At 47.4% G+C, this 21,327-nt stretch overlaps 1 protein-coding gene across 1 annotated transcript; it reads left to right on the top strand.

Annotated features, from left to right (window-relative positions):
- The first annotated feature begins 5,321 nt into the window (after positions 1 to 5,321).
- On the top strand, positions 5,322 to 20,487 carry LOC137525388 (nmrA-like family domain-containing protein 1). Its single transcript, XM_068246461.1, has 5 exons — positions 5,322 to 5,540; positions 10,062 to 10,303; positions 11,580 to 11,829; positions 15,864 to 16,054; positions 20,224 to 20,487. The coding sequence occupies exons 1-5, from the start codon at positions 5,501 to 5,503 to the stop codon at positions 20,401 to 20,403; spliced, it is 903 nt and encodes a 300-aa protein (XP_068102562.1). The 5' UTR covers positions 5,322 to 5,500; the 3' UTR covers positions 20,404 to 20,487.
- Positions 20,488 to 21,327: the final 840 nt, after the last annotated feature.

Below are 21,327 nucleotides of genomic sequence, written 5' to 3'. Positions count from 1 at the left end.
GGAGTGCAGAGTAATGCGCAGGGAAGCGCTATAGAAAACTACTCACCTCGCTGGCTCCAAGCGCTGCTCTCTTGCCGCCAGTCTCCTCTCTCTGCCTACACGCTGATACACACACACGCTGCTTCCTGTTTAGCAGCGTGTGTGTGTATCAGCACGTAGGCAGAGAGGAGACTGGCGGCGAGAAAGCAGCGCTTGGAGCCAGCGAGGTGAGTAGTTTTCTATAGCGCTTCCCTGCGCATTACTCTGCACTCTGTCCGAGGGGGGATCGCATGGAGGGCGGCCCGGGGAGAGGGAGGGAGAGGTCGGGCTGCCCTCCCCGCGGCTGCGGCTCCCCCCTCCATCATGGGGGGCACCTACCTAACCTATACTGGGGCAGCTACCTATCTAACCTATCCTGGGGGGCACCTACCTATCTAACCTATCCTGGGGGGCACCTACCTAATCTAACCTATACTGGGGGGCACCTACCTAATCTAATCTATACTGGGGGGCAGCTACCAAATCTAACCTATACTGGGGGGCACCTACCTAATCTAACCTATACTGGGGGGCACCTACCTAATCTAACCTATACTGGGGGGCAGCTACCTAATCTAACCTATACTGGGGGGCAGCTACCTAATCTAACCTATACTGAGGGGGCAGCTACCTAATCTAACCTATACTGGGGGGCACCTACCTAATCTAACCTATACTGGGGGACACCTACCTATCTAACCTATATGGGGGGCACCTACCTAATCTAACCTATACTGGGGGGCACCTACCTAATCTAACCTATACTGGGGGGCACCTACCTAATCTAACCTATACTGGGGGGCACCTACCTAATCTAACCTATACTGGGTGGCAGCTACCTAATCTAACCTATACTGAGGGGGCAGCTACCTAATCTAACCTATACTGAGGGGGCAGCTACCTAATCTAGCCTATACTGGGGGGCAGCTACCTATCTAACCTATACTGGGGGCAGCTACCTATCTAACCTATACTGGGGGCACCTACCTAACCTATACTGGGGGGCAGCTACCTATCTAACCTGGGGGGCAGCTACCTAATCTAACCTATACTGAGGGGGCAGCTACCTAATCTAACCTATACTGAGGGGGCAGCTACCTAATCTAACCTATACTGGGGGGCAGCTACCTATCTAACCTATACTGGGGGGCAACTACCTATCTAACCTATACTGGGGGGCACCTACCTATCCTATACTGGGGGCAGCTACCTATCTAACCTATACTGGGGGGCACCTTCCTAACCTATACTGGGGGGCACCTTACTATCTAACCTATAGTGGGAGCATTAACTTATCTAACCTGTATTGGGGGCACCTACCTACCTAGCTAGTCTATACAGGTGACAACTATACTGGCTACCTATATTGGAGGCACCTACCTAATTAACCTATACTGGGGGCATCTACCTATCTAACCTATGCGGGGGGCAACTATTCTGGCTACCTATATTAGAGGCACCCACCTAGCTAACCTGTACTGGGGACACCTACCTATCTAACTTATACCGGGGGACGCCTGCCTATCTAACCTATACTGTGGGCAACTATACTGGCTACCTATACTGGAGGCACCTACCTGGCTAACCTATACCGGAGGCAACTATACTGGCTCACCTATGCCTGGCTACCTATACTGGGGGGACCTATAGCTGGCTACCTATACTGGGGTACCTATTCTGGGGGAATCTATACTGAGTGCAACTAGACCTGGCTAACCTACACTGCGGGCACCCATACCTTGCTTTGGGGGGGGCACAATTTTTACACCCTCGCCCTGGGTGCATTTTAGCCTAGAAACTGCACTGTCCAGGGTGTTGTGACTACGGACCTCACACCCAGACTAGGATTTGTGTTATTTCTGTACTACGTTAGCCAAGTCCAGGGCAATACCTTTCATATTAGCTGCAGGGCTTCCTGCAACCCAGCCTCGGTCCCTCACCCAGGGGTCCACAGGCTACAGGAATATCACCCACAGTCAGGGGTGAATTCCTCAGGAGTCTTAGGCCGCCAGCTCCTCTGGTGGTCTCCTCTCAGAGTTGTTACTGTTGCACCAAACACTCTCACTATTCTGGTATCCAGAGGTTAGCAATACATCTGTATTATCGCTGATTCTGCAGATCATCGATAATCAGGCGTATATCTGCATTCTTGGTGGTACTGCAGATCGCCAAGAATCAGATTCTTTCTGCGTGCTGACACCAATCGTTACAGAATGGCAGACCGAACCCAAATGGACGCACTATATAGCCATGTTAAAGTCCTGACCACCGCGGTAAACCAACTTTCCGCGGCAGTTTTGAACCAACAGACCCAGATATGTCAGATATTTGGGGCTATTCAGGAACTTCAATCAGCTATGAACTCAGTGCGATCTCCTCTAGTTACGGACATCCGTATGTCCGTGCCTGAAAAATCTTCTGGCGACAGATCTGACTTTCGGAACTTTAGAAATAGAGTGTTATCATACCTTGAGTTAAGGCCTAACTTGTCTGGAACCAAGGCACAGAGAATTACATTTATTAAGACTCTGTTGTCAGGGGATTCCCAGACCTGGGCATATGGTCTTCCTATTGGGCATCAGGCCCTGACCTCGGTCGATGAATTTTTTAAGGCTATGGCTATGATTTACGATGACCCGGACATTGCCTCGACTTCTGAACAGAAGCTCAAGCTTCTACGTCAGGGCAAAGGTCCGGTAGAAAATTATGCTGCGGAGTTCAGGAGGTGGGCAGTCTCAGCTAGATGGGACGCATTCGCTCTCCTGGACTGTTTTTTGGCCGGATTGTCAGATACCATTCATGAGGTAATGATAGGTCATCCTGAGCCCGCATCACTGGATGAGGCAATCTCTTTGGCCATACAGATAGATCGCCGGTTGCGCCACCAGAGACAGGTTTGTGGTAGAGTGGCCAGAAGGTCTATCTTACACAATTCTTCTCGGTCTCCCTCACCCCCAGGCGAACCTATGCAAATTGGGTACACAAGGTTGAGACTGGGGGAAAAGAGTCGCAGGAGCCCAAAGAAGAACGTTTTACATAAGTCCACTAGACCAGACAGATGCTATCGCCTAGGATTAGTCAAAACCATAGGTGAGCAGGGTTCATCCCTGAACGACGGTCGACTGATCCTTCCTTGTTCGGTTACATGGGAAGGTCGGACCAAGTCCGCAGAAACCATGGTGGACTCAGGTTCGTCAGCGAACCTCATAGATTACGATTTTGCCAAAAGTTTGGGGATACAGTTATCTGCACCCGACAGGCAGATTTCGGTCACTGCAGTGGATGACTCTCCATTGCGCAGTGCCCAGTTTCTTTGCCAAACCCCTCTACTGTCATGTTGTTTAGGGGCATTGCGTGAAGAAAGTTTACAGTTCCTGGTCCTGCCGATGAAGGGCTCTGCTGTTGTTCTCGGTATGCCCTGGTTACAACTTCACTCTCCACTGATTGACTGGGCTTCAGGACAGTTGCTAAACTGGTCAGCCCATTGTCATGAGTACTGTTTGAAGAAGGGTGAGGCGGATAATACCAAGATACAGGTCGCAGGAAAGGCAGGACAGTGTACAGATATTTCTAATGGTTCCTGTTCCTCACGGTTACCTCTCATGCATGAATCTGATAGCAAAAGCCCCAAAGCAGACGCTTTAGACAGGGGTTTTGGGCCCAAAACCATTCTACCACCGAAAAAACAGGCTGACAAGAAATCATTTCCTGTGTCCCTGCCCGGGTCAGCGCTGCAGGTGGATTCCACTCCCTCCCTCCCTGGGTTGATTGATGGCCGGCCTGAGTATGAGATAAAAAGCAAATTCTCTAACTTACATCCTGGAAAGCCAGGAAGGAGATGTCCGGAGTCCACTCCTCGGGGGGGGGGGGGGGGGGGGGGGGGGGGGTACTGTGAGAAAACGCGGAAAAGCTGCCGCGTGTGCCAAGAGCAAGGCGGCTGACTCCGCGTCCAGCGGTTTGCACGCATAGACACGCGTATGGTGGAATGCGGAAAGGCCGTCGCATGTCCTGACAGCAAAGCGGCTGTTTCCACGTCCAACACGGCGGTTTGCATGCAGCAGCGTGCGTTAGGTGTGGCTGGGTCTGTTACTGCACATAGGCAGATGGAGAGCTACGCGCGCGTGGGCCTGAACTCAGGACCTTTATACCAGCAGGGGAAGTGTCAGCTCATCAGGAAGATCAGCTGATTCCTGCTGGACTCATGATTGGCTGAATGGCTCGGGCGGGGCGGCAGAGTCCAGCTACTATATATTCTGCTGCTTGTCAGTTGCTGGTTGTCTGCCATTGCAAACACTTTGTGGAAGCATTCAGACCATAGTCAGATCCTTACAGTGTGTTTGAACCAAGAGGACTTGGGAATTCACACTGAGTCAGATTACCTTGTACTGTTTATTTGTTAGACTAGTTCCAGGGTGTTGATGATCACGGAACTCACACCCAAGACTAGGGAATTGTATTATCATTTATGTTATGCTCCAGACTAGTTCCAGGGTGTTGATGATCACGGACCTCACACCCAAGACTAGGGAATTGTATTATCATTTATGTTATGCTCCAGACTAGTTCCAGGGTGTTGTGACTACGGACCTCACACCCCAGACTTGGATTGTGCTATTACTGTATTACGTTAGCCCAGTTCAGGGCAAAACCTTTCATATTAGCTGCAGGGCTTCCTGCAACCCAGCCTCAGTCCCTCACCCAGGGGTCCACAGGCTACAGGAATATCACCCACAGTCAGGGGTGAATTCCTCAGGAGTACTAGGCCGCCAGCTCCTCTGGTGGTCTCCACTCAGAGTTGTTACTGTTGCACCAAACACTCTCACTATTCTGGTATCCAGAGGTTAGCAATACATCTGTATTATCGCTGATTCTGCAGATCATCGATAATCAGGCATATATCTGCATTCTTGGTGGTACTGCAGATCGCCAAGAATCAGATTCTCTCTGCGTGCTGACACCAATCGTTACAAAAGGTAATTGAGTGCCCAATCTAGCTCCCCCAACAAGCTTTTTATGAAGTATGTAGTATTTGTTCTTGTCTCCGCAGAGCTGTAATCCCCACCCATACATGCGGTGCCAGCAGCTTTATTCGTGTCTAAACCTATAGAGCCATCCATGTAGTACCTGCTTGCTTCAGTGACTCTGAATCGTGTTTCTGGCCAACATCTAACAATGCCTCCACCGAAACATAGCAGAAGCCTCCCGATTCCAAACCACAGAGGATATGATTGGCTGGCAGGCTTCCCCGGGGAAGAGCCTGTGCCCTGGGCTGTGTGCACAGGGCTCAGTGAGGGCCTGGCCATGGATCTCCACAACAAAACTCTGGGCACCTGTCTGGGCAGGAAAATATTGACAGTGCTGAGTCATGGGAACCTGAAGAATAGGTAGATTAATGATAGGGGGGCGTGCGGGGGGTATATAAAGCGGAGCCCGCCCTGATTACTGGTTAATCATTGCTGATCGCCTTCTTATCACACTCGTCATGGCTGGAAAGGAAACGATTGTGGTGTTTGGAGCCACTGGTGAGTAAACTACTAACTGATGTGGTGGTGTCATTTAAAGTGGACCCAAATTAGAAATACAAGATTTCAGAAATAACATCTATTTTCTAAATTATAATAATAAATAGCAGCCTTTTTTCAGCCGCCTGATGACAAATATAAAATATTTTACATTTATTGGAGGAACCCCTCCCTTCCTTTCATGTTTCCGGGACAGAATCCGGCAGACTGGTGGAGTAGATGGTGTCCAGCAAAGGAGGAATTGCTAATGGCTGCCCCCAGTATAACCCTAGTTATGAAAAGAGAAGGGTGAAAAGCATGCACTGAAATGCTCATAGGCTTGAAGGAGTGTATATTTATCTTTGTATGCGTCAGAGTGCTGCAACTAAATATTTTGAATTAAAGAAATGTTTGGTTTGGGTCCGCTTTAAGGGCTCGTTTCCACCATAGCGAATCCGCATGCGGCGCCGACATGCGAATTCGCTTGGTACATTGAAGTGGCCGGGGCTGTTTCCATATGTGCGGCGTGCGGGAGCGATTTGGCGGCGGGCCAAATCTGCACGACGGGACCCACAGAAATCGCCTGCGTCGGGAATCCATGCGAATCGCCGCTAATGTGTTTAATAGGAAAAACGCATGCGTTTTTTACATGCATTTTTACCCGCGATTCGCGTGCGATTTCGCACCTTTTTCAATGTCATTTTGCCCTGGCAGAGTCATGGTTAATTTCGCATGGCACCCTGCCATGCGAAATCGCACGCGAAATCGCGGGTAAAAACGCATGCGGATTTTTACAAGCGTCGGGATGCCGGCGAAATCGCATCGCAACAGTGGAAACGGGCCCTTAGGCTACAAAATAAAAAATCAGTGGAACTTACCTGGGGCTTCTTGCAACTTAGATTACCCTTGAAGGCTGCAATCCTTAATGCAATTTTCACATGTGGTCCTATTTGCGATCGAGAAAATGATAAAATAAAATAATAAATATACAGCCTAATGATTGCCAGTGACCGATCCTAAGCTCAGAATCCATCAGTTCCTCGATCAGAAGCAGATTGGACGTGCTGGAAGATATTGATCGAAATCCTGGCTCTGGCTGCCGTTCTGAGTGTATGACCTTTCTATGCATTTTCAGTCGATCGATATCCAATTGGAAATGATCAGAAATCTGATCGGAATTTGAAACAATTGCATACATGTGTGCTAGCTTTCTACTATATCCGATCAATGTCATATCTGAATATCGATCTGATCACTCACTGAAATAGGCTCTGAAGTGAAAATTGCATGGTGTGTACAGATTTTCCATCATGTTCACCTGTCGCTATAATGACTCTATCACTCCTCCCCTAAAGCCAAAGCCAGAAAAGGGTCTTTTGTTGGAACAGTATAGTAGACTCCCTCCTCAATTTCCTTAGCGGCAACCACAAGCTACACTTGGGGTGGAAAACCGCAGCTCAGAGTGGTAACCCCGAGCTACTCTCATGGCAGCCGCCGGTAGGTCCATGCAGACCATTGCTATATGTCACTACAGGGTCTCTTTACTGCATTCTGCTATATGTGACTACAGGGCCTCTTTACTGCATTCTGCTATATGTCACTACAGGGCCTCTTTACTGCATTCTAATATGTGTCACTATAGGGCCTCTTTTCTGCATTCTGCTATATGTCACTACAGGGCCTCTTTACTGCATTCTGCTATATGCCACTACAGTGCTCTTAACTGCATTCTGCTATATGCCACTACAGGGCCTCTTTACTGCATTCTACTATATGTCACTACAGGGCCTCTTTACTGCATTCTGCTATATGTCACTACAGGGCCTCTTTACTGAATTCTACTATATGTCACTACAGGGCCTCTTTACTGCATTCTGCTATATGTCACTACAGGGCCTCTTTACTGCATTCTGCTATATGTCACTACAGGGCCTCTTTACTGCATTCTGTTATATGTCATTACAGGGCTTCTTTACTGCATTCTGCTATATGCCACTACAGGGCCTATTTACTGCATTCTCCTATATGTCACTACAGGGTCTCTTTACTGCATTCTGCTATATGTCACTACAGGGTCTCTTTACTGCATTCTGCTATATGTCACTACAGGGCCTCTTTACTGCATTCTGCTATATGCCACTACAGGGCCTCTTTACTGAATTCCGCTTTATGTCACTAGAGGACCTCTTTACTGCATTCTGCTATATGTCACTACAGGGCTTCTTTACTGCATTCTTGTATATGACACTACAGGGTCTCTCTACTGCATTCTGCTATATGTCACTACGGGGCCTTTTTACTGCCTTCTACTATGTCACAACTGCATTCTATATGTCACTACTGCATTCTGCTATGTCACTACAGGGCCTCTTTACTGCATTCTGCTGTATGTCACTACATGGCCTCTTTACTGCACTCCACTATATGTCACTACAGGGCCTCTTTACTGCATTCCGCTTTATGTCACTACAGGGCCTCTTTACTGCATTCTGCTATATGTCACTACAGGGCCTCTTTACTGCATTCTGCTATATGTCACTACGGGCCTCTTTACTGCCTTCTACTATATGTCACTACTGCATTCTATATGTCACTACTGCATTCTGCTATGTCACTACAGGGCCTCTTTACTGCATTCTGCTGTATGTCACTACATGGCCTCTTTACTGCACTCCACTATATGTCACTACAGGGCCTCTTTACTGCATTCTGCTATATGTCACTACAGGTCGTCTTTACTGCATTTTGCTATATGTCACTACAGGGCCTCTACAGAATTCTGCTATATGTCACTACAGGGTCTCTTTACTGCATTCTGCTGTATGTCACTACAGGGCCTCTTTACTGCATTCTGCTATATGTCAATACAGGGCCTTTTTACTGCATTCTGCTATATGTCACTACAGGGCTTCTTTACTGCATTCTTGTATATGACACTACAGGTCCTCTCTACTGCATTCTACTATATGTCACTACAGGGTCTCTTTACTGCATTCTGCTATATGTCACTACAGGGACTCTTTACTGCATTCTGCTATATGTCACTACAGGGCCTCTTTACTGCATTCTGTTCTATGTCACTACAGGGCCTCTTTACTGCATTCTACTATATGTCACTACAGGGCCTCTTTACTGCATTCTACTATATGTCACTACAGGGTCTCTTTACTGCATTCTGCTATATGTCACTACAGGGACTCTTTACTGCATTCTGCTATATGTCACTGCAGGAGCTCTTTACTGCATTCTGCTATATGTCACTACAGGGCCTCTTTACTGCATTCTGCTATATGTCACTACAGGGCCTCTTTACTGCATTCTGCTATATGTCAATACAAGCCCTCTTTACTGCATTCTGCTATATGTCACTACGGGCCTCTTTACTGCCTTCTACTATATGTCACTACTGCATTCTATATGTCACTACTGCATTCTGCTATGTCACTACAGGGCCTCTTTACTGCATTCTGCTGTATGTCACTACATGGCCTCTTTACTGCACTCCACTATATGTCACTACAGGGCCTCTTTACTGCATTCTGCTATATGTCACTACAGGTCCTCTTTACTGCATTTTGCTATATGTCACTACAGGGCCTCTACAGAATTCTGCTATATGTCACTACAGGGCCTCTTTACTGCATTCTGCTATATGTCACTACAAGGCCTCTTTACTGCATTCTGCTATATGTCAATACAGGGCCTTTTTACTGCATTCTGCTATATGTCACTACAGGGCTTCTTTACTGCATTCTTGTATATGACACTACAGGGCCTCTCTACTGCATTCTACTATATGTCACTACAGGGTCTCTTTACTGCATTCTGCTATATGTCACTACAGGGACTCTTTACTGCATTCTGCTATATGTCACTACAGGGCCTCTTTACTGCATTCTGTTCTATGTCACTACAGGGCCTCTTTACTGCATTCTACTATATGTCACTACAGGGCCTCTTTACTGCATTCTACTATATGTCACTACAGGGTCTCTTTACTGCATTCTGCTATATGTCACTACAGGGACTCTTTACTGCATTCTGCTATATGTCACTGCAGGAGCTCTTTACTGCATTCTGCTATATGTCACTACAGGGCCTCTTTACTGCATTCTGCTATATGTCACTACAGGGCCTCTTTACTGCATTCTGCTATATGTCACTACAGGGCTTCTTTGCTGCATTCTGCTATATGTCACTACAGGGACTCTTTACTGCATTCTGCTATATGTCACTACAGGGCCTCTTTACTGCATTCTGTTCTATGTCACTACAGGGCCTCATTACTGCATTCTACAATATATCACTACAGGTCCTCTTTACTGCATTCTACTATATGTCACTACAGGGCCTCGTTACTGCATTCTGCTATATGTCACTACAGGGCCTCTTTACTGCATTCTGCTATATGTCACTACAGGGCCTCTTTACTGCATTCTGCTATATGTCACTACAGGGCCTCTTTACTGCATTCTGCTATATGTCAGTACAGGGCCTCTGTAATGTGTTGGCTGTGGAGATAATGACGCGTCTCTTGTGCAGGTGCTCAGGGTGGCTCGGTGGCCTGCGCTCTTCTGAAGGATGGCACCTTTGCGGTCAGGGCGGTGACCCGGGACCCTAAGAAGCCAGAGGCTGAGAAGCTGAAGAAGGCCGGGGCTGAGCTGGTGGTGGCCGATCTGGACGATGAGAAGAGCGTGGAGGCTGCACTTAAAGGAGTCCATGGGGCCTTCCTGGTCACCAATGCCTGGGACCATACGCCCGGCCACAACAAGGAGGTCGAGCAGGTGAGGGCAGCTTTAAAGCGGACCTGAACTCAGAACTTCATCTCAGCTCTAAAGCAGCAGCATAATAGCCTTTAAAGAAAAAAATGTCTTTGTTACAGCTGCTACAAATCCTGCAATAAATCTGCAGTGTGTCTACTTCCTGCTTTCATGGAGGTAGACAGAGTTAACACCCTGTGTTTACAAATTAGCTCCTCTGCTGAAGCAGCTGGCTGACACAGCGGAGAGATCAAATTACACTTGTGATTACTCACAGATGAGGGGGAATTAGACAGGCTAAACTCTCTAGATACATACAGGGTGCAATTATCTATGTTTTCCTGATGTCCTGTGCAAGACTTCAGGTCCACTTTAAAGATTTCCAAGATTGGAGAGTGACGGATGTGTTTTGGAAGAGATTCCAGTGGAGGGGTGAGGGCTGGAGAGAAATCTTGTATAATTGAATGTGAGGAGGTGAATGGAAAATTAGATGTGAGTGAGGGCCCTGTTCCACCTAGAATTGCACCGTGGAAAAGGGACAACGTGATTATCATGTCAACCAGGAGTGCCCATACAGCCCGGAGAATTGACCAAGGGATTCTAGCGCCATAATGAATATTGCTTCCAGCACTTCCCAGCTAGGGGGCGCCATCTACACACATCGGGGGGGGTCGGGGGGGGGGGGGGGGGAGGGGGGGGCAATGCACAACTTACCGTTACTTGGAAGGTTCAGTCAAGTCCGAGGAAAACAGCTCTGGAAATTTACCATAGGCTGTCAGTAATCTGGGTGCCATCAAAAGATGGAGCCCAAATTACGATAAAAACAGCGTAATACGGCCGCCAGCAATAGTAGGCAGTCAAATTAAGTCCTACCCAACAGTCCATGGCGGCCTGGAGGGGGAATAGTAATTAACACCACCGGTACTTTTGCAGGAGCAGGGTTAGCCGTTTTTTCGCTTTACCCTGCGCCCAAATTTCCTGGCGCCTTTATTACATTAACATGGTTCAGTTACCCTTTAAAGGACAACTGAAGTGAGAGGGACATGGAGGCTGCCATATTTATTTCATTTCAAACAATACCAATTACCTGACAGTCTTGCTGATCCTCTGCCTTTAATACTTTTAGCCATAGCCCCTGAACAAGCATGCAGCAGATCAGGTGTTTCTGCCATTATTGTCAGATCTGGCAAGATTAGCTACAGGCTTGTTTCTGGTGTGATTCAGACATTACTGCAGCCAGCAGATTTCAGTTAGCTGAATAGAGAAAACATCTTGAGTAAACGTCACCTTTCCCTTGCAGGGTAAGATGGTTGCCAATCTCTGCAAGCACCTGGGCCTGAAACACGTGGTGTACAGCGGCCTGGAGAACGTGAAGAAGCTGACCGGGGGGAAGCTGGACGTCTTCCATTTTGACGGGAAAGGGGAGGTGGAGGATTATTTCCGGCACATAGGATGTCACATGACCAGCGTCAGGCTGTCCTTCTACTTCGAGAACTTCCTGACCAGCTTCAAGCCACAAAAATGCGAAGACGGCAAGAGCTACTGCTTAAGTAGGAGACTAGAGATTTATTATCATAGTTATTCTTATTATTGAGTTGGGATTTGGAGAACAGAGTTGCTTTTATAATGTTTAGAAAGTTTGTGACCTCAACAGACCCTGAGTTGTGGGGTCCCAGAACAGCTTGGGGCCCTGGGCAACTGACCTGTTGGGACTCTATATGAAAGTACCGGCCATGCTTGCCGCGTTACTTCTATTTATTGTTTTCTCATCATATCTTAACTATTTGTCTGCCGGACTTTATCTCAAGTCCCAAGGGCTTAGATATTCATCTACAGCTGCTTATGAGCGGTGCGTGGAAGCGTTTTCTCGTCCCCGTGGGCGACCGTTAGAGGACAGGTTGGTGCATGGGAACATATGTTCCCAAAGCCAATCTAAGTGCCAGATTAATGCATAATCTCTGCTTTTGCAACTTTTGCTTTCGTTTTCCTAGAAAGCTGTGATTCAGCTTTCTGGGCAAGAATGCGCCATCTAGTGGATAAATATAATAGTGCACTACACTACACCCTAAGCCAGGGGTCAGGAACCTTTTTGGCTGAGAGAGCCATAAATGCCACATATTTTATAATGTATTTCCGTGGGAGCCATACAATGTGTTTCAAACTGAGACAGTACGCATGCGCAGCAGAGGGCTCACATCCCTGTTGCCATGGTGATGTGTATACAGTTGATCCTCCGGGCAGCGGAAGTGTCAGACACGTCTTCAGCTTCTTTTGGGTTTCAGCAACATCAGCAATTTCCCTGAGAGCCAGACAGGAGAAATACCGACTAACAGCTTGTACAATTAGCTAGCTGACTTGGGGGTTGATTCACTTTGTAGGACGAGATCCCCGCACTTTGGCCCATTTGGCTGCCTGTCAAGTGACAGACACTTGACCCACTTGTCCCAATCAAACTTGACACACTTGGCCCAATCAAAATGTGGGGATCTTGTCCTACAAAGTCACTGGACCTGACAGGGGCCAGAGTGGGACAATTGGAGCAGCCGTAAGTTTTGGGGGGAAAGCACAAGTAAGTTAGTAGTGCATGCTACAGCAGTAGCGTGCCTACTTTGAAAATGTTATTTGCGCTGCCACACTAAGCTGTGCTGCTTAAGCCGTGTATCTTAGTGAATCACCCCTACTGATTTGTCAGTGAGCCAGATGTAGCCATCAAAAGAGCCACATCTGGCTCCCGAGCCATAGTTTTCCTACCCCTGCCCTAACCCATTTGTTCACAAAAAAAAACAAAACCAACATATATAAATAAAAATCTCATTAACCCCTTTCTGTCCCCCCCTATAGTTACAAAAATAAAAAAAAAACTTGTAAAAAAAAAAAAGAGTCAAAGTGATGGATACCCATGAGGATATATTACTTTTTGAAAATTAAAGCTTGTATGAGGGTACAATGAAAAAGCAAAAAAAATATTGTCTCCATACATTGTACTAGGGACGTAATTTAAATGTTGTAATAACCGGGACAAATAAAATGTGTGGATTTTATCTACACTTGTACTGAAAACTGAGAAATAATAAAAAAAATTCAATTTTTCTATGTATACATCATTTAGGTGTGATAAGTTATTGGCCAATGAAAGGATGAGTAGTGAAATGGTATTAAAAGCTTTTTGATTACTAGCCAATAAAAAACTACTCAAAATAATGTGAAAAAAATAATACTGTACTTAAAGAGACACTGAAGCGAAAAAAAAAACTATGATATTATGATTTGTATGTGTAGTACAGCTAAGAAATAAAACATTAAGATCAGATACATCAGTCTAATTGTTTCCAGTACAGGAAGAGTTAAGAAACTCCAGTTGTTATCTCTATGCAAACAAGCCATTAAGCTCTACGACTTTCAAAGTCTCAGAGAGGGCTGTTTTCTGACTTTTATTATCTCAACTGTTATTGAACTATTTACTTTTTCTCTGCCAGAGGAGAGGTCATTAGTTCACAGACTGCTCTGAAAGAATCATTTTGAATGCTGAGTGTTGTGTAATCTGCACATATTATAGAATGAGACAATGTTAGAAAAAACACTATATACCTGACAATAAAAATATGTGAATATTTTCTTTGCTGCTAATCTTCTAGTAATTATTCATAGTACACAACCAATTCATTATATCATATTTATATCAGAATTCATTATTGTTGGTATAGGTGAATAGGGGACTATGCCAACCTAGTTTATTGATGCACCTGTTCTAGAGAAATTCCCTTTGGAGCAGTCAATCATGTGACCCTGAGATCTCAGCACAAACTATAGGGCTGCCGGCAGAGTGGAGGTTTCTCCTCCCAGCCCCTCCCTACCCTGACTACTTCCTGTGGATGATAATTGGATGGGCTGGATCCTTAAGCTCTATTTCCTGCAGAAACAACACTGCAAACATATTCGACAGATAGCTGTGCAACCCCCTCCCCCCCCTCCATCCCATCTTCACCCACATGAGGTAGTCAGGGAGGTGCTTTTAAAAGGGCAGTAGACACTCTCTGCCCGTGTGCATAGATCACCTGACTGAGTCCACCTCCTCCCACTGCTGAGAGATTAAAGAGTACCTATGGTCAAAATGACAGGAGCCTGTCATAACAGGCTCTGTATAAATGATGGAGGATTGTGGGTTGTCAGGGTTAAATACTTACCTATACTGGCGTCATCCCTCCAGGCATTTGATTGCTCCGCCTCCCCTCGGATTTGGGTCCGGGTGATTTTTATTCAAAGCGCCTGCCAGGGTTTTAGCCACACCCAGCTGCATTGCTGCGACTTGCAACAAGTAAGTGACTGGTGAGCTGGGGGCAGGCTGCAACAATACAGATGGAGGTTTAGGAAACATGGCCGCTACTGCCCGGCCAAGAATGGGGGGCGGAGCCGGAGCGTCATTTGTGCTCCGAAGACGTCAGGAGAGGTGAGTATATATCCCAGAACCCCCCCCCCCCCCCCCCCCCGATCCATCCTCATTAGGACAGAGCCTGTCATTTTGCCCTTAGATTCTCTTTAACTCATTGAAGCAGAGTCTTATCATCCTGTTCCCACTCACTTGGTAGGAAATGCATCTACCCCTTCCCATACAAGGCAGGGCAGGATGTGGGCCCAGGGAGGAACTAAAGTGCTGCCCACAAAATAATAATCCCTCTCAGCAAAAGGAGGAGGTGGCTCTGTGCTAGGGAAGCAACACCCACTTTCCTGGCAACAAGGAACTCTGGGAGCCAGCCAACCAGGTAGTTATACCAGATACTTCTCCAAAAAGCACAGAGGTGCAATGCAAAACGCTGTCAATACTAATAGCTGATTTATGTAAATGTACTAATATACAGTATATATTCAAGAAGAACAGGAGTCAAAATAACATAATGAATAAAATTGCTTTTTTTTATTTTTTACATTATTCATTTATAAATATATTTAGTCAGTTTTTACCTATTGTAAAATATTTCCTCTCTCTGATTATCTTTATGAAATTTATCACAGGCCACAGACTACAACATCTTTAGTCCTGTCTGGTAATCTCTGCGGAATGTGCATTAACTTAGAGTTCTCAAGCCAGTAGAAAACATAGCTAGTCTCCTAAAATGCTCCAAAGGGGGGGGGGGGGGGCTTCTGCATAGTAAACAGCCTAGGCTAAGCATCGCTGGGAGGATGGGGCTACATATCAATATACAGCAATATATAGATATATAAGCAGTGTTTCTGATGCTGAAACCAGCATCATAAAAGGGGGTATCCTGGATAATTTACTGCATTCTGCTATATGTCACTACAGGGCCTCTTTACTGCATTCCCCTATATGTCGCTACAGGGCCTCTTTACTACATTCTGCTATATGTCACTACAGGGCCTCTACTGCATTCTGCTGTATGTCACTACAGGGCCTCTTTACTGCATTCTGCTATATGTCACTACAGGGCCTCTTTACTGCATTCTACTACAGTATATGTCACTACAGGGCCTCTTTAAATAATGATAGGGTAAACTAGGGCTTTGATCTTTGTTTCTGGACTTGGTGGAACTTCCCAGTTTACAGATGAGCACCTCTTATTTTTAGATCTGCCGATGGGCGACGTCCCCCTGGATGGCATTTCAGTGACAGATTTGGGTCCCGCGGTGGTCTGCATCCTGAAGAACGCGTCTCACTACGCCGGGAAGAATATCGGACTCAGTGCAGAGAAGCTAACAGCGGCGCAGTACGCCGAAATCATGTCTCAGGTCTTAGGGAAGACCATCAAAGATGCCAAGGTGAGGGCCGCGTTCTGGGTGTGCGCACTATGTGCATTGCTGCACGCCGCGTTGCCGCATATGAACTCATTGCCTAGATAACTGCGGTTATGTTCACATCTCTGCCCTGTAATCTGTGCAAATTCTGCATGCCCTTTCCCACATGCCCGAGTTTTCAATTGTGATTTTTTTGCTGCCATTTGGATATTTTTTGAATGAACTATTATGTAGGTTTTTGTGTGCGTTTCTATGCAGATTTTCAGGCGGCGATTGTACTGTGCATGCCAATGAAGTTCATTTACCCAAATGTTTCTAATTAACTTCCAAGTTCATACACAAAATCTGACTTTCTAAGGAGATTAATATTGACTGAAAACATAACTTTTATTGAGTGATTAAAACTATAGGTTACTGATAGCTTAACCTCTATAGAAGGCTTAATCAAAGAGTGGGAGGAAGGAATACAGAATGTATTTAATCTTCAGGCAATCTCACTGTCTGGGATAACTGCTCCCCCCCGCTCATTTGTTAATTTATACAAAATCCTGAAACCTCAACCATCACCATCACCAAATCCACCATGTTTCACCACCTCAAATGGAGGCTTTGTCAGGGGAAAGTGCTATGTTAAAGGGTGGCAGTGCAGAGTGCAAGGAATACACATTAAACATACATTTCAATAATCAGTCAGCCTTTTGGCTCTATCAGCAGCCAATCTGCTGATAGAGCCGGTGGGCACTATTGCACGTAGCACTTTCCCCTGACGAAGCCTCCCTTTGAGGGGGTGAAACTTGTTAGGTTCGGTGTGTGTGTGTGTGTGTGTTTTTAGTATATTTAGCAAGTTATGCTTTTAGTGAATATTAATCTTCTCTTAAAAGGTTTAAAATTGTGAGTTGTGATTTTGTCTGTGTTGCCATTGACAAAAAAACCCCCCACAAGATCAAAAAAAGGATGCTTATCTAAGAAAAATGTAGCCTCTGGATTCTGTAGAGGCTCCCTGCGCCGTTCTCCGGACCACCGTTGCCTCTAGCGGGCCCCTGAAAGAAATCCGACATCAGATTTCTGATCTGGGCAACGCTCCTCTTTACTGGCCTGTGTGAGTACAACCCGGACCTGTCCAGTAAGTCAGAGCCGGAGCCGGTACCACTATGCGAGTGTGGCTGTGGTCATGTGGTTGCAGCACAGCCAGGCTTGTGCAGGAAGAGCAGCGTGGTGTGGATCTTTAGGAGGGTCCCGGCGAGTGGTGGCAAGGAGGACACGGAAAGCCAGGGGCATTGCTAGGATCCTAAGAGAGCCGGGGCACTTTTGGGAACTCCAGCTGAAAATGGGTGTGGCCATGCACCGGAACGTGAGTGTGGCCATGGGTGGAGCCACATTTACATGAACTTAACAGCGGTCTAAGGAGGCCTGCCCAGCAAAATGTTGGATGAATCTCCCCTCTCCATTAATGCAACCAACTCCCCCCTACCCCCCCCCCCCCCCCCCCACACACACACACACACACAAATGCAGCATATCACATAAATAGGCAGAGTTACCTGGCTTCTGTGCTGGGCAAGCTGGACTGCTGCCAGTCCCCCCATAGCATTCCCTGGCCTTCTAGTGAACCCCTTCCCATGCTTCCATGGGCCTCTCATTGAGGCACCACAACTCCCAGCATGCCCCCATAAAGGAACCACAACTCCCAGCATGCTCCCATAGAGGAACCACAGCTCCCTGCATGCCCCCATAAAGTCATCACAGCGCCCAGCATGGCATTAGAGCACCCAATATGACCAAATTGAGGCACCATAGCACCCAGCATACCCCCATTGCCATGTGCTGTGGTGCCATGCTGTGTGCTATGGTGCCTATGGGGCATGCTGGGTGCTGTGTAATGCCATGGTGGGTGTTATGGTGCCTCTATGAGGCATGCTGGGTGCTGTAATGCCATGCTGGGTGCTATGGTGCCTATGAGGCATGCTGGGTGCTGTAATGCGATGCTGGGTGTTATGGTGCCTATGAGGCATGCTGGGTGCTGTAATGCCATGGTGGGTGTTATGGTGCCTCTATGGGGCATGCTGGGTGCTGTGTAATGCCATGCTGGGTGTTATGGTGCCTCTATGAGGCATGCTGGGTGCTGTAATGCCATGCTGGGTGTTATGGTGCCTCTATGGGGCATGCTGGGTGCTGTGTAATGCCATGGTGGGTGTTATGGTGCCTATGGGGCATGCTGGGTGCTGTGTAATGCCATGCTGGGTGTTATGGTGCCTATGGGGCATGCTGGGTGCTGTGTAATGCCATGCTGGGTGTTATGGTGCCTATGGGGCATGCTGGGTGCTGTGTAATGCCATGCTGGGTGTTATGGTGCCTATGGGGCATGCTGGATGCTGTGTAATGCAATGCTGGGTGTTATGGTGCCTATGAGGCATGCTGGGTGCTGTGTAATGCCATGCTGGGTGTTATGGTGCCTCTATGGGGCATGCTGGATGCTGTGTAATGCCATGCTGGGTGTTATGGTGCCTATGAGGCATGCTGGGTGCTGTAATGCCATGCTGGGTGTTATGGTGCCTCTATGGGGCATGCTGGGTGCTGTGTAATGCCATGGTGGGTGTTATGGTGCCTATGGGGCATGCTGGGTGCTGTGTAATGCCATGCTGGGTGTTATGGTGCCTATGGGGCATGCTGGGTGCTGTGTAATGCCATGCTGGGTGTTATGGTGCCTATGGGGCATGCTGGGTGCTGTGTAATGCCATGCTGGGTGTTATGGTGCCTATGGGGCATGCTGGATGCTGTGTAATGCAATGCTGGGTGTTATGGTGCCTATGAGGCATGCTGGGTGCTGTGTAATGCCATGCTGGGTGTTATGGTGCCTCTATGGGGCATGCTGGATGCTGTGTAATGCCATGCTGGGTGTTATGGTGCCTATGAGGCATGCTGGGTGCTGTGTAATGCCATGGTGGGTGTTATGGTGCCTCTATGAGGGATGCTGGGTGCTGTAATGCCATGCTGTTTGCTATGGTGCCTATGAGGCATGCTGGGTGCTGTAATGCCATGGTGGGTGTTATGGTGCCTCTATGGGGCATGCTGGGTGCTGTGTAATGCCATGCTGGGTGCTATGGTGCCTATGAGGCATGCTGGGTGCTGTAATGCCATGCTGGGTGTTATGGTGCTTCTATGTGGCACGCTGGGTGCTGTAATGCTATGCTGGGCGCTGTGTTGTTTCTACTCTGCCTGGGGGACATCTGGGGCACCCCAGGATAGATCCGGGGCACGTGCCACTGATCTTTGGTGCTAGCGACGCCCCTGCCCGAGGCAAACCTTTAGTCACTTTAATACAGAAAAAAACTTTTCAGGGGCATTAAAATTAGAGATATTTCAAAGCAGATTAACAGCGAGGGGGAAAACATGTTTGAAAACAAATAAGCTGGGAGGTACCTGTAGTCGTTCTCTCTTCCCCCCCCCCCCCCCCCCCCCCCAAAAAAAAAAAAAAAAATTAGACACTTACCTCAGTAGAGGTAAGCCTCTAGATGGGCCGAAGGCTTCCCTGATCTTCCTGCACTGGGACCCTCTAAACAATATTCCAGCGCAGGCGCAAAGTATGGCCCATTCCTGCGCAGTAGCCAGAGCCGCTTGTACATCACTTCCTCTCCGTGTCTGAGTGGCCCTGTGCTTTTGCGCAGGCGTGTGCTGTACTTTGCACTTGCGCAGTTCGGCTATGCACTTACACAGAGGGGAGCGTGGCCGTGAAGATGAAGAGGGTCCTTGGAGGTGTCAGGGGATCATAAAGGTGAGATTGAGTTTACTGCCCCTTCTTAACATTCATAATGAGACAGCAGACAGGCAGCATAGAACCTGTTTTCAGGACAGAGGGAGACAAGTAAGTGTGGCGGGTAAAATGTGTGTGTGTCATCTGCATAGATGTGATATTGTAGGCCAAAAGAGGAAATACGTTTGCCAGGTGAGGTGGGAATACAATAGAGCACATGGCTGAAAGAGGAAATACATTTTCTAGGAAAAGAATGAAGAGAAAAGAGCACAGGGCCAAGCACTGTGCCTTGTGGAACTCAATTAGAATCACCCATAGTACTACCTGAGGGCAGATTTTTTATTTTTTACTGAGTATAATATCTGTGTAGGCCTACATACAGTCACATTAAATGCATTTAAAAAGCAAAGTAAAAATGTCTTGGGTCTGATTTGTGCCTCAGGTTCACCCGGATGAGTTTGAGAAGAAAGTCGAACATGGAATGAAAGAGATGGCCAAAATGTTCCACTTCTACAGGATGAAACCAGACCGTGACGTGGCCCTAACACACAAGCTCAACCCCCACGTCAAGAGCTTCTACCAATGGATGGAGGAGAACAAGGCTTGTTTCAAAGATTTGTAATAAAGGGGGAATGTACAAGACAAACTCTGGCTAAATGTTAAAAAACAAAACTATAAAATGGATTTTTTATCTACACAGCACAAATGTTGATATCACTTTGCGTAATCTTTGCACATCTGCCCTCACAGGTTGGGTTGAGATGTCACCATAGGTTTAATTGCATACAGGGGCTTAACAATAGGGGCTGCAGCCTCTAAACCTGCATGGGGGGCCTCTAGGGCCCGCTCGGGGCCGTTTTGGAGGGGTCGCAGCATGAGGAGAGAGCATGGTCAAACATCGGCGGGGAGGGGGGACAGTCCCCCTCCCTCACCTCGGGCTCCTCCCCTCAAGCATCTATCAGCAGCAGCAGAGCAGGCAGGAACACATGCCTCCATCCACCGCCCGAGGTTCCTCTCTCTAAGTGTCTGACGCTACTTCCTGTTTAAAACAGGAAGTAGCGTGAGGCACTAAGAGATCAGACCTCCGCGGTGGATGGAGGTATGTGTTCCTGCCTGCTCTGCTGCCGCTGATAGATGCTGGAGTGTGCCCATGCTCTCTCCTCATGATGCGACCCCTCCGACCCCCTGAGTGGGCCCGGCGAGGGGGGGGCCCAATCCAAACTTTTGCAGGGGGGCCCGGTAATTTCTAGTTGTGCCCCTGATTGCATTGCAAAATGCAGTCAGTCAAACTGCAAAAAGTTCATTACAGAAAGATATGAGAACCTCATTGGGGGGCTGCTCAAATCTGAATCATGTTTCTAGTTGGACTAACAAATATTTCAGCAGAAACCAAAAATTTTGACCTATGGGGGTTCCTTTGGCACACTTAATCTTCTCTCCAGACATCTCTATATTGATCTACCAGCCTTTTATGTCCGCTCTACACCCTATTCCAGTCACAGAGGAGACTGCTCCAACAGGCAGAAGGATCTGGCCAACAGTCAGG

This window comes from Hyperolius riggenbachi, chromosome 7, assembly GCF_040937935.1.
Source record: "Hyperolius riggenbachi isolate aHypRig1 chromosome 7, aHypRig1.pri, whole genome shotgun sequence".
NCBI lineage: Eukaryota > Metazoa > Chordata > Amphibia > Anura > Hyperoliidae > Hyperolius > Hyperolius riggenbachi.
The sequence above is the reverse complement of the archived record's forward strand: the minus strand, read 5'-3'. Positions and strand labels throughout refer to the sequence as shown.

What these genes read in the sequence shown, in the direction of transcription:
- LOC137525388 (XM_068246461.1), top strand. Translation starts at nt 5,501, where the DNA reads ATGGCTGGAAAGGAAACGATTGTGGTGTTTGGAGCCACTG. An exon ending in ACAACAAGGAGGTCGAGCAG is followed by an intron (nt 10,304 to 11,579) that starts GTGAGGGCAGCT and finishes TTTCCCTTGCAG; the next exon opens with GGTAAGATGGTTGCCAATCT. An exon ending in CGGCAAGAGCTACTGCTTAA is followed by an intron (nt 11,830 to 15,863) that starts GTAGGAGACTAG and finishes TCTTATTTTTAG; the next exon opens with ATCTGCCGATGGGCGACGTC.